The sequence below is a fragment of the Trichoplusia ni genome, chromosome 10 (assembly GCF_003590095.1).
Source record: "Trichoplusia ni isolate ovarian cell line Hi5 chromosome 10, tn1, whole genome shotgun sequence".
Taxonomy (NCBI): domain Eukaryota; kingdom Metazoa; phylum Arthropoda; class Insecta; order Lepidoptera; family Noctuidae; genus Trichoplusia; species Trichoplusia ni.
Window position 1 is genome coordinate 656,801 of NC_039487.1, and position 12,688 is coordinate 669,488.

General features: G+C 39.0%; 3 protein-coding genes across 10 annotated transcripts in view; 2 read left to right on the top strand and 1 right to left on the bottom strand.

Annotated features, from left to right (window-relative positions):
- The first annotated feature begins 1,169 nt into the window (after positions 1-1,169).
- LOC113497887 (lebocin-1/2-like) lies at positions 1,170-2,165 on the top strand. Its single transcript, XM_026877656.1, has one exon. It carries the CDS (start codon positions 1,262-1,264, stop codon positions 1,691-1,693), a length of 432 nt encoding a protein of 143 aa, XP_026733457.1. The 5' UTR covers positions 1,170-1,261; the 3' UTR covers positions 1,694-2,165.
- Positions 2,166-4,745: 2,580 nt separating this feature from the next.
- On the top strand, positions 4,746-6,824 carry LOC113498290 (lebocin-4-like). Its single transcript, XM_026878255.1, has one exon. It carries the CDS (start codon positions 5,127-5,129, stop codon positions 5,586-5,588), a length of 462 nt encoding a protein of 153 aa, XP_026734056.1. The 5' UTR covers positions 4,746-5,126; the 3' UTR covers positions 5,589-6,824.
- The window catches only part of LOC113498289 (plasma membrane calcium-transporting ATPase 3), a 156,415-nt gene continuing 150,446 nt past the window's right edge, over positions 6,720-12,688 (bottom strand). For 7 of the 8 annotated variants that reach the window (XM_026878248.1, XM_026878247.1, XM_026878250.1 and 4 more), the window contains 2 exons: positions 10,737-10,805; positions 6,720-8,847 (listed from right to left, as the gene is read on the bottom strand). In XM_026878248.1, the coding sequence (XP_026734049.1) occupies positions 8,629-8,847; positions 10,737-10,805 (288 nt within the window). In that variant the 3' untranslated portion in view covers positions 6,720-8,628. Of the gene's footprint in view, positions 8,848-10,736; positions 10,806-12,688 lie in introns of those variants that run through there. The other variant, XM_026878254.1, reaches the window with a different exon arrangement.

Genomic DNA, 12,688 nt, shown 5'->3' on the forward strand with positions numbered 1-12,688 from the left:
ATATCTTTGTTACTCTTTATAATCCATTTAAGTGTTAACTCGTTTAACTATAACAAAACAAAACCTAGGTTTGAAGACAGCTTTTGCTAAAATAAATCCCCTAATCGAGGGGTGAAAGGCTACTCGGTTTAAGCGACATCTAGGGCGATATTGAGTTATGTATATATTCGGAATCAGCGAATTTTTCTCCGTTGAATGATGCCGGAATGATTAAAATCAGAGCACTTTTTTGGCGCTTGAAACAATCCTGTTTTTGGGTCATTTCCAAAGTAGCAGTGTTTAACACTAACACCAGCATTTAATGTACCTATGTTTAACAAATAAATATTCTTGATTCTTGATTCTTAATCGACATGAATTTTGCCTTTTTTTTAATCAGTATAAAACCGAGACATAAACCAGTTACCCTTTCCAAGATAAATAACTCAATAAGAGTTAAAGCGTTTATCCTGTATCTATTTTTCCTTACTCAGTCATTTAAATCATTTTGTCTTCCACAATTAAACGGTGAGATGTCACATAAATCATTTTTCTGTTAACGAAATACGATACCTGTATCTGAAAGAATCTGAGAATGTCGGTGATTGCGATATAGAAATCGCCTTTGATAGTCTTAGATTGGATTGGAGTTGGATAGTTATTTTAGTCTAAATTTTTAGTTAAGAAAAATAGCTTGCTACTATTAATTTTGGGCGTCGTCACTTTATACTTTTTGGCTTACTCTGAAAATATCACGTGTCGTCGCTTAATCTTTTTCACCTGCAGCCAATTGCAGTTATAAAGTCACTTAAATCTTTTTTCCAGTCTTAGGCTTAGGACAGTTTGTATTAAGCGACATTTATCTTTATAATTAACGGTTTGTTTTTCTTGGTATTAGAATCAACAACTAGACATTTTTACATAAACTTCAAAAACATTACCCCGTTCAAATCACTGAAGAAGTTTTTGAGTTATGATATTTTTTTCAAAATTACAAACTTTAAATAGCTCTCCTGGAAAGTTGCAAAAATGTCGCTTAAATCAAATAGCCTTTCACCCCTCGTAATCATATTGAACAACATCTTTTATCGGCACATATAACTCTCAGGCCCGCCTTATCTCCGACCCACAAATGGCAAGTTCACTGCACAAAGTAAACAAACAAGTCTCAGGTTATTCCCATTGCCTTTCTCATCCGGTGAATTACCTCGGTTTCCTCAAGACGCCGTATAAATACTGCAGCTTCAGTAACTAGACCATACTTACAAGACGGAGGAACAAGATGAGTAAATACATTCTGGTGTTGTGTGTGCTCTCGGCGTTCCTGATCGCTGAGGCGACATGCCAGCGGATCATTCTGCCGACGTACCGGCCCCCGCCGGCGCCGAGGAGACCGGTCATCATGCGAGCTCGTCGGGAACTACAACTACAACCAGTTCATGGAGAAGAAACTTACCCTGGCTTTGAAGAAGTCTCTGAAGTTGACCATCATGGTGAGAGGGTTGAGAGGAGTCTTGGGACGCCGAGCCGGTCTCGCGGAGGTGGTAGCAGCCGGCCGTCTTCAAGCCGGGACACCGGGCCGACTCATCCGGGGTACAACCGCCGGAATGCGAGGTCTCTGCCGTCCCTCCGGCTGCCGGGGAGAAACTTCCCTATTCCACCGACCACACCTCCATTCGTTCCTAAACCTAGGCGGTTCCCTATCTACGTTTAAGTTAGACGGATCAAGACTTAAATCAGGAAACAGTGCCATATCTATACTAATATATAAAGCTGAAGAGTTTGTTTGTTTGACCGCGCTATGGAAGTACCGGTCCAAATTGAAAAATTATTTCTGTGTTGAATAGACCATTCATCGAGGAAGGCTTTAGGCTATAAACCATCACGCTGCGACGCACGAGCGAAGATACAATGGAAAATGTGAAAAAAACAGGGCAGATATAAATCATACCTCATATCTTCTACCCACGGGGACGAAGTCGCGTGCAACAGCTAGTATTCTTTTTAATTTTATTCACTTGAGTGCGTTTGTATTACAGTAATTATGTTCAAGCACAGTACGAAAAACAGTTTTTTATTAGGCAAAAACTTTTGTTTAAATTATGACAGCTAAGTATTGTATAAGATTAAGTTGCACTTTTCTGTTTTTGTCCTATGTTTGAGGAAAATAAATCTTTAATTGTTTATATGTTTGGTTTTCATTGCATAATTATCAGTTATATCAGCATATCAGGCAAAGGGAGTTTACCGACTAAGTAGCCGATAAAGGTATCTCCAAGCTCAACCAACAGTTATTTAATAAAAACAATGGTTCTTATAATTAGTCTTCTGTTCCCAAAAGGCAAAAACCTATCGCTATTTACTACTAACGGTCTGCTGTATCGCGCCGTCGGTCTGTCACGAGGCTGCATTTTATGAACCATTTTAACTAGAGTCACTAGAGAGTTGAATTCAATAAAGTATTCTCATTTTTCCCCTTTATAACGAAAAGAAATAAAAACCAAAATCGAAGTTAAGCAACGTTGGTACGGTCAATTTATGGCTGCCCATACAGCGCATTTTCTTTAAAAAAAAAATGTTTTTGTTTAGCCTATTTGTACGGTCCCCTCTGTATCTGGAGGCGTACTGGCACTGGACCGGTTTGATAAAATCTTTATCATTTTTCACAAACTCGGCTCTCTACCCCAAACAGAGAATTCTCTATGGTAGCCCAACAACTGATACATGCTCTTCCTCCCAAAAACCATCATAATATAGGTAATATAACTTCAATAGAAACATAACCGACGCGGTCCGGTTAAAGACAATTCAACACCAAAGCAAAAGGAAAACATGCTTCAACTCGCACTTCTTCAAACCGCAGTTACATTCTAAGGCAGTCACTCGTTTCAAATAAAACAGTTTTATCGATGACGATGTGTTCACGTGTTCATTTTGTCTCCATATATTTTGTAAAAGCTACTGACACTAAAATGTCGCACTGAGGCAGTAATCCTTATTTATTTATTTAACATGTAATTACAAGTAACATTGACTTAATTGTATTAGTAACAATTATTATTACAAACTATGTTAGTAATTACAGACAAAAACATTAACATTTGTAGCACTCAAATCAAATCACCGCTGTGCCATCCCATGAGTAATTGCACAGCAGTGCTTCACATATCTACAGTGCAGCCTGTCAGCGATCATCGCCAGAATGCTGTTGACGCTATCGAGCGACACAAACTTTCAGGTCACTTATGCAAAGATTCCCAGACTCAGAACAAACATTCAAGAATCACACAACCGCAGGGATTGAGCTCACGACACGTCGCGCTCAGTGGGTTTCGTGTGTTGACCCCAACCACTCGGCTACTCGCTGTGAGCATTGTTTCTTACATTCCATTGAACTAAGAAATGCTGAAAAAAACTCTATTTTATAGATAGTGATCCAAACACACTTCGCCTGGATTTCATCCTGACTCAGTTGCCAATCAATATAACAGTCACGCTACCTACCTATTTCTTTCACCACACACTGATGTGGTTAAATGAGGAAAAGAGTATGGTAATGGTGGGAAACGTAAATAATTATAATATACTTAAACAATAGTTCATTGCGCAGAATGTTTATTGCGTTCTTCTTAATTTAATAACAAGCTATGCCAGCAACTTGGAAAAAATACTTTTGACAGTACAATTCTTTGGATAGGTTCTTCTCAACCATTTTTACGGGATTCTCTAAATTGGTATTCCCTTTTTTATTTATAAACCTATTGGGGTGAAACAAACACCAAATATTAATTGAGGTTTAAGTCAAAATAAAAGAATAAACATTTACACAACTTCGTACTCGAATCGGATAAGTGGTTGCTGAGTTCATAGCGCACAAATGCACGGACAAATAAACATTATATTTTTGGGAACCGCAAATCGCAACAATGATTATTTACGAAAAATTAAATAATTAACAATTTGGAGCAGTTTATCTAATAAATTACAAGCGCAAAGTATCATCCAAACTAATATTATAAATGCGAAAGTAACTCTGTCTGTCTGTCTTTCTGTCTGTCTGTCTGTCTTTTCTTCACGCCTAAACTACTGAACCGATTTGTGTGAAATTTGGTACAGACATAGTTTGAAACTTGAGAAAGGACATAGGATAGTTTTTATTACAAAAAATAAAAATAAAAAATAAAATTTATTACGGACATACTATATAATAGTGCCATCTATTGGTCAAATGTCGAGCTGTTCCTATGCTCCGTAGATAGATGGCGTTAATCGCGCAATGGTGTCATTACACGTGTTCGGTTCATGTTATTGTTTTAATTCATCGGAAAATCCATCAGAAAAATGTAAATAAACAGTAAAAAGGTGTAAAAAAAATAATATTAATATAATAAAAGTTTTACTACAAAGAAAATGCTCTAACGGAGTATAGATAATTCTATTAGTACTACGCGCAATGGTGTCGATCGTTACACGAGTTCGGTTCATGTTGTTTTAATTCATCGGAAAAAAGTGAATAAATAGTAAAAAGGTATGAAAAAAAAAAAAAAAACATATAAAAAATATAATACTACTTTTAGTACAAAGAAAATGCCCGAACGGAGTATAGATAAATAATCCGAGTTGTCACTATGGTCGATAGATGGCGTTGGGATCGAAATAGATCGCGCTATGGTTTCGTTACACGCATTTGGTTGGACATAGGATAGTTTTTATCCTAAAAATCCTGCGGGAGCGGGAACTTCTCAAAAATCCCGCGAGATCGGGAACTATGTGAGTAAAACCAAAAATCTGCCGGAAGTCACTGTTCCACGCGAACGAAGTCGCGGGCAAAAGCTAGTTGTTCATAAATACTTCGGAATAATGTGAGTAATTTGTAAGCTAATCTTAAAACAGCTTCATAAAACATTTGTGTGAGGGTCGAACCCACCAGAAGTCTCTGGATGATAGCCGTCGTGGTGAAAATCGGTCTGGAGGATTTTATGACGTGATATCCCTACCCCGTAGAGCACACAAACGGAAAGTCCAAACCACAAAAAAAAACAAGTCTCAGGTTATTCCCAATTTCTACCTCGGTTTCCTCAAGACGCCGTATAAATACTGTAGCTTCAGTAACTAGACCATCATTACTTACAAGACGGAGGATCAAGATGAGTAAATACATTCTGGTGTTGTGTGTACTGTCGGCGTTCCTGATCGCTGAGGCGACATGCCAGCGGATCATTCTGCCGACGTACCGGCCCCCGCCGCCGCCGAGGAGGCCGGTCATCATGCGAGCTCGTCGGGAACTCGAAGTCCAACCTTCAGTTCACGGAGAAGAAACTTACCCTGGCTTTGAAGAAGTCTCTGAAGTTGAGCATCATGGTGAGAGGGTTGAGAGGAGTATTGTGATACCATGCCGATCTCGCGATTGCATCAGAAGCCGTCCGCCTTTTTCACACCGCAACCCCCCACTGACCCATCCTAGCTTCAAAGGCAGAATCCCGAGGTCTCTCCCCTCCTTAAAGTTGCCTGGAAGAGGCTTCCGCTTCCCCACTACCAAGCGCCCTTTTATTCCCAAGCCTGGATTTATCTGGAATCCTAAGCCTGGACGCTACCCAATCTCTGCTTAAGTTCAAAAGTACTAAACAGCAGTTTAGGAAACAGTGCCATATTTCTGACAGTACCTACCTATTTTATTTATTTACGGATACCTTCTTCCAAGGGCTTATTATGACTATGTAAGACTAATTGTTGCCCGCGGTCCCGCCGGCTACAAACTTAGTAGCGCGATAGTAGGAATACGACTAGGAACTTAAAACTTGTATCTGTATGTTTTTTTTAAAGTATCAAAAATGTATTATTAATTATAACAACTGTATGCAATCGTATTATTTGCTAGTGTAATATGTATTAGTCTTATTGTAAATAAGGATAATAAATCTATTTATGTACATAACTTTGGTTTTCATTATGCATTGAACAGTAAACTATGTTCGGGATTCGGGAGTTTACCGGCAATATTGAAACAAGTTATCGCAGTTCTATAAACCGTTGCAGTTGTCTCATTAAAATAAATGCCGTTTATCTAACATGGAAAACAATCCCTTTCAGTACTGTCAGAATAATATCTACTGGTAAACCCTGCTCTTATTCTATATGTATTTTTCTAAATAAGAAACGTTTGTTTTTTTGAACCCTTAAATACCAATACTAAAATATATTAACCTCTAAGCTAGGGGTTAACTCCGAGACTGGACTATCTTATGTTTTGATTTCTAATTACATGTTCGTAAAGTGTAGAGTGAGTATTGCTCTACCTTCGTTTCTCCAATACAAGGCTGATTACGTCAACTACGTCATTCTATTATATAGTGGCATGACGTATCTAACTACTCACAGACTACAACATCGTACTATTTAACTTATAGGTAACTTACCTAAGGTAACTATTTACCTCCTCATTTACACTAACATGTTACTGTCTTAAGTAATAACTTAATTTACAAAATTCTTTTTATTCAATTGTATGCAGTTTTCAAATTATAATAAAATTCACAGAAGTTTTTGTTCAGGGATCGAACCCGGTCAACCGTAACACTCTTGAACTCAACACAAGATATTTTTAGGAAAATATTGTTATTTGAAATCTATAAAAGTTATGTTTCGAAACAAAGAATATAGTGTTTTAAACATAGAAGTATAGAATATTTGGTACTTTTTGAAGATAGGTTATCTGTGGGGCAATAAAATAAAACACAATATTAAAAACAATAAAATAGATTTTCATTTATTGTGAGACGAAAAATACAACAATGGGACTTATCACCTAAAATGGTTAGTGGCAGACTGTCGTGTCAATAGTCAAACAAATTTAATGTTATATGAGGGCCGGGCTCCTCTACCTATAGACTCCTAATTATTTATGTCTTTCATTGGGGAACTCTGGTAACGAATATCAACGAAACAATAGTAATATACACAAAACGATACCATGACCTCTATTCACTGAAATCATAACTAATATTATTTATTTAAACATTGTGAAGTTTCAAGTTTCATTTTTTAACAAATTTTTTTTAAAAAGGCTTTATTGATTCGAAGCTAATACTTAATTACTTACAAGATTGTTTAATAGTTTGAATAGTTGTCGCGACTCGCGCTACGCGTGGCGCGCTGCGTCGAGCGCCGCGTCATGCGCCGCGTCATGCACCGCGTCATGCGCCGCGTCATGCGAAGCGTCATGCGCCGCGTCGTGCGCTGCGTCGTGCGCCTACCAACGAACCTCACAAATAAAACGTAACAACTCTCAATTACCGCTACTATGAAACGTTCTATACAAAATTGAACATTGCCGATTCCCTAGATCGTTTTGTTTTTCATTATTTATACTCATATTATACTAAAACGCGTGGCGGGCGAGCGATCGGGCGCTCGGGCCGGTCGACTCGTCTCTAACTTGATTACACATTGTCTTACTTATAAGTTGAAAATGCCACTGCTGCGATCCTACGTCGCCTATGTGGAGCGCCTCGCTATTGCTCATAGACAAAAAATTCCGAAATCAATTCGTTACACCGTAGACTATATGTTGTTTAATAAACTTGAAGTATTTATCAATAATCAATAAGTACATTATAATAATTGAATAATTAGTATTTGTTTCATAAGAGACTAGCATTACAAATAAATACCTTCAGCTATACAATTTTAATGTTTATTTCTATTTGAAACATTTTGAACATGTTCAAAGTGGACTACGTCGGTTTTTACACAAGAATGTTGCTCGCGGTTCTTGTGTACAAACTTTTCAGTTCATGCGTCTACGCTTCGAGATATGACTTAAATGTATACTTAGATTTAGGGGAAAAAGGTCGTAAAACAAAAAAGTTATTGAAATTTATAACAAACACCTTAACTAATACTTCAATAATTTAGTTAAGTATATATATATATGTATAGTGTCGCGGGGCGGGCTGCGGGCCGCGGCGCTAATATCACTCGGCGTACGTACAAACGATGATCTGCGCTACAAATGAAATAACTTTATACAAAAGATGAGGCGCCGCGCGTCCGCCGCCGGCCCCCGCACCCCCACAACATGTCTTTGACAAAAGCAATATAAAACATTTCATTCCGTGTAAGAGATGACACGATGGTATGCGAAAACTTTATTTTTTTTTTCAAAAAACACACGTCCATTCGCTCATCCTTGCGCTTAAATCTAAAATTAATAATTAGACAATATTTTTTTTATTTGTTCAACAGACGCGCGCATCGCGACGCGCGCGTATAATAATAAAATATTTTCAAAACAATCGAATAATTAAACACACTAGTTAACAATATAACTTATGCTCAAGTACACTGGTGGCTGCAAGACTAGTGCGGGCGCCCGGCTCGACCGGCGCCCTCAACCATACGTGTTCAAATCAAATACCAAACTTGATCATCCTCGTTACTTTAAAAATATGATTTTATACACAATCGTTTAGCATTATTATTACATGTATGTATAGTAATATAATTAGAGCGATGGCAGCGTAACGGTTCGAGTATCGTGCGCGGGCACGGTCGCGGTCGGGGCGGCGGCCTCCATAATACTGATATTAATCGCTAAATTATTGCATCGATGAGCTGCGGCTCGGGCGCGTGCGCAGTGTCCACTCGGCATTAGACGGCGGTCTCGGTGTGGCTGTGGCTGGACAGCCGCTCCACGTCGATGTCGTGCGGCGCCAGCGTGTCGCGGCCCGCGTCGGCGTAGTCGATGCTGGACGAGTGCGAGAACCGCTTCGAGAGCGCCGTCTGCTTGCGCAGCGCCTCGGCCAGCGCCGCGTCGGCCAGCGAGCCGCGCGAGTCCAGCCCCTGCCGGAACGCGTTCACCACGCGGATCTGCGCCAGGCACACCAGTCACCACCCGAGCCCCGAGAGCTCCCCGACGCCCTGACGCACGCCCGCGCTAGCAGCGGGACGTGCGAACACTTCCACCAGCAACGCTCAACTTATTCAGAATAGACTACATAATATACAGTCTGGCGCTAGAGAGGCCAGACATCAATGTTGTCGGTGGAAGTGCAACATATCGTTGTGCAAGTAGAATACGTTTCAGAGCGCCGCGGATGCCACAGGCCCCGGTGACAAGTCCCAGCACTTTGTCCGGCAGTCGGGGGACGCCGGACAAACAGCGGGGACGACCACACCATGAATGTACACTCAACATATATAGAAGCACACCGAACCATAAAAAATAGGCAAGAAAGCGTTAGGTATATCAAAATTCCAGTCACAGAATAATCGTGTCTGCGAGCCATGCCATGCAGTGAGCGGCCAGCGGCCAGCGACACAGGGACACACTGGCACAACAGCTCCGCCGCCGCCTCTGAATACAGACTTGTCGCGGGTTCCGTGCCGTCCGTGTCATGCAACACCTCACACCATCTGTGACTGTATTTGTACACTATGTGAGCTACGCGCGAAAGCTCTATGTTAATGCTGTTGCCCTACTTACACATTACATTGCACATGATACGAAGCAACACATCGCTTTACCCAACGTCCTATATCCGAAATTATTGTAAGCAAGCTGACAAAAACCTGCAAGTCGACCTGACCTCCAACAATACATACGATACGTAAACTACGCGCTGAACTAGCCTAGGAGAAAGATAGATAAAATTCATTTTATTACTAAAAGCTATTTAGATTAAAAATGACGTCGGATGCTTCTAGATTTTGAAATGAATTAAAAGCTATTATGACGAATCCCTGGCTTATCATGTTAGATCTATAGGACCCCACGAATAGAACGAATCTTATTGCCATGGCCACATTGCAAGCATCTCGAATCCAACTAGTTTTAAAAGAACGAGTCAAGTCACTCAAATCTTTTCGCCGGAGGAATTCGAGAGTTGGCAACACTGACCCGGCTGGTGCAGAATGTGAGGCAAATAATAAGAACTAAATATCTACGCTATGAAGTATGGTTGCCAAAATAATATAAAAGCTCATCTATCTAATTAGGGACCACTAGTTATGAATTTCGTATTTACACCCCTGAATTTATTATTCCCCTTCTAATACCTAGTTTATAGAATTCCATAGTTCGAAATTAGTGTCATTCTGTTAAAACATTAACACGTCAATTCTTAAACCATGTAAAACAGCAATAAACATTAAAACAGTACAATCAAAACCATGTTTACATCCACAGTGAGTGAATCGACTTCAAGTTCTCAAAAAGATTTAAATTATAATTAAATTTATTTGCTAAAAATCTCCAAAAAGTATTTATATCATATTTTTGAAGTCGATTGCATAATTTATAATTTAATTTAATTGGACCACAAACCATAGTAAGTGAAAAAATTGTGCTCCATTATTACACCCAGAACCCAAAGTGAATAATTATGAATAACACAGCGCATGCGTCAGGGAGCATGCAATGACGACGGTCGCGCTTCAACTGTACGTGAGAGGCACGAATAGTGTACAGTGGCATTAGTGACAACTGGTACCAAGCGGTGCGGGCAAGCGACTACAGGATATAGACAGGCAGTGACTCAAGCCAGGAGTGACAAGTGTCGAGGTGCACACAACTACAACACAAGCGAGGAAAACATATACAGAACGGATATTGTAGGTATAGATAGACAGAGTACAGTATTAAACATTTGAACATATAAAAAACAAAAAAAAAAACGAAAAAATGTTAACATAAAATAGTCAAATAAACGAGAACAAGTGAGTGAAACAGGCTCTCCTCTCATATATTAGAATCTTACAGCTTGATCAGTAGACGTCTTGCTGTAGGGGACGGGTATCAATCGTTCTTGTAACTCGCCACCTATCACCTTCCGTGTGCAATTGGGTTTTCATGGAAAAGAAAATAAAAACGAGAACATGAAGTAAAGGTACGCACAGAGAGGCGCGCGCACCGCTGCCGGCGCCGGCGCGGCCGCGCGGAAACCACATACATAATATATAGATATAATATATACTGCGGTGCGGGCACCAAACGCCATTCTACACAGCACTTACAAAACTCAAGATAAAATTGAAAAACTTTGAGAGAATTTAAAGAATTTAGATCAAACATCCTGGGTAGAATAGCGTTCGACGCTTTAGCAGTGATATTTCTTTCAATAGAGTGTAATATCAGAAAGTATAGAAGTTTATCAGGGGACAATACGAAGCAGTGTGCCTCGCGAAGCGATGAGCAGGTTTCAAGAAGTATATATAGATACACAGTAAACAGAAATAAAAGTATAAGACGCAGGGTACATCCTATTAGGTACCTTAAGAAGCACATTCATGGGGTGTGCACTTATAAACTATACTTTGTATGAAATAATTCCATCCAGGGCTCCGTTACATCCATCTTTTAAAAAACGCAAGATATAACAAATTAAATAACAAAACCAGGTGTAAAATAATACAATATTTGAACATTGAACATCGAACACTTATCCTAAGTTCGTCGGGTTTCGTGGTTTTTGTTTAAAATAAATCGTGTTTTGTGTGTGTGTCTGTTCGTGTGTGTGTGTGTTTGTTGTGTACGATCGGCACTGGAGTCTGTGTGTTGTCATCATGCGATCTATACCTAGAGAAGCGCACACAGATTAACTTTGGATCGACGTAGTCGCTCACATACCAGATGTATCTACCTAAGTACGTTGGTACAGTACTATATAGTCTAAACAAGCGGTTACAACTATATTACAAAAGCAAACATTATATACATTTGGAACAGTGATACTAAATACAATGCCTATACATTTTTACGGTTAGTGATTCGGACGTATCATTATAATGTGTTACTATTTACAATTTTGTTTAGCGTGGCGTTTTGTTCGAAGCAGAGCAAATCTATTTATTCAGTCTATGCGTTTATGTTACATGGACACAAAAGTGGTTATATAAAAATAACTGCAAGTTATCAGTGCATTTTTTTAACGTGACTTTTCGTGTGCAGTTCTTGCAGTTATTTTTGATTCTTGTATGTGCATTCCATACACGCAGAGACACAATATAGTTCTAGTACCCATGCCAAACGGTGTAGCCATACAACTTCTGTACATAAGTAACAGCGTGTAAGCACTAAGCAGTTCTAACATCGATCTAGACCGTACGACATATATAAAGGCCCAAGTTGGCCACAGGCCGCCAACAACAAACATTGGACCAACATTGACACATCAAGTTCCCATAACTGCAAGATTACCTTAAGATTGCAGCTCTCCACATTGTGGCAGGTGAAATGAAAGTTACTTTGGAGTATAGATACTTTATTACTAAAATTTAAGAGACAAGAAGCGTTAGAAATAACGTATTAACAACAGTACCAGTTTGTTATACCGAATTAGTTTATATGGTAGCGATAACTCATGCTCTGCTATGGTTTTGTTTATTATAAATTACGTGATTTAAATCTATCGGCGTGTACGCACCTACTAAAAGCGTATTTATTAAATTTATGAAAAAACGTATTTAATTATTTGTTTTACATCTAAGATTGGTGTACACCAAGACCCGATTAATCATCCATAATTTAAGTATAATAGTTATTTTGTATACTATACTCTCCTAGTCTTAACATAGATGTAGCAGGCAATGTTTTAGTCTACTTGTGGTGCATTTAAACTTTAGAATCAATACACAAATTCATTAAATATTTAGTATATACTTAACATATTAAACTTTACCACAAAAATATTGAATGATAATTAAATTTGCT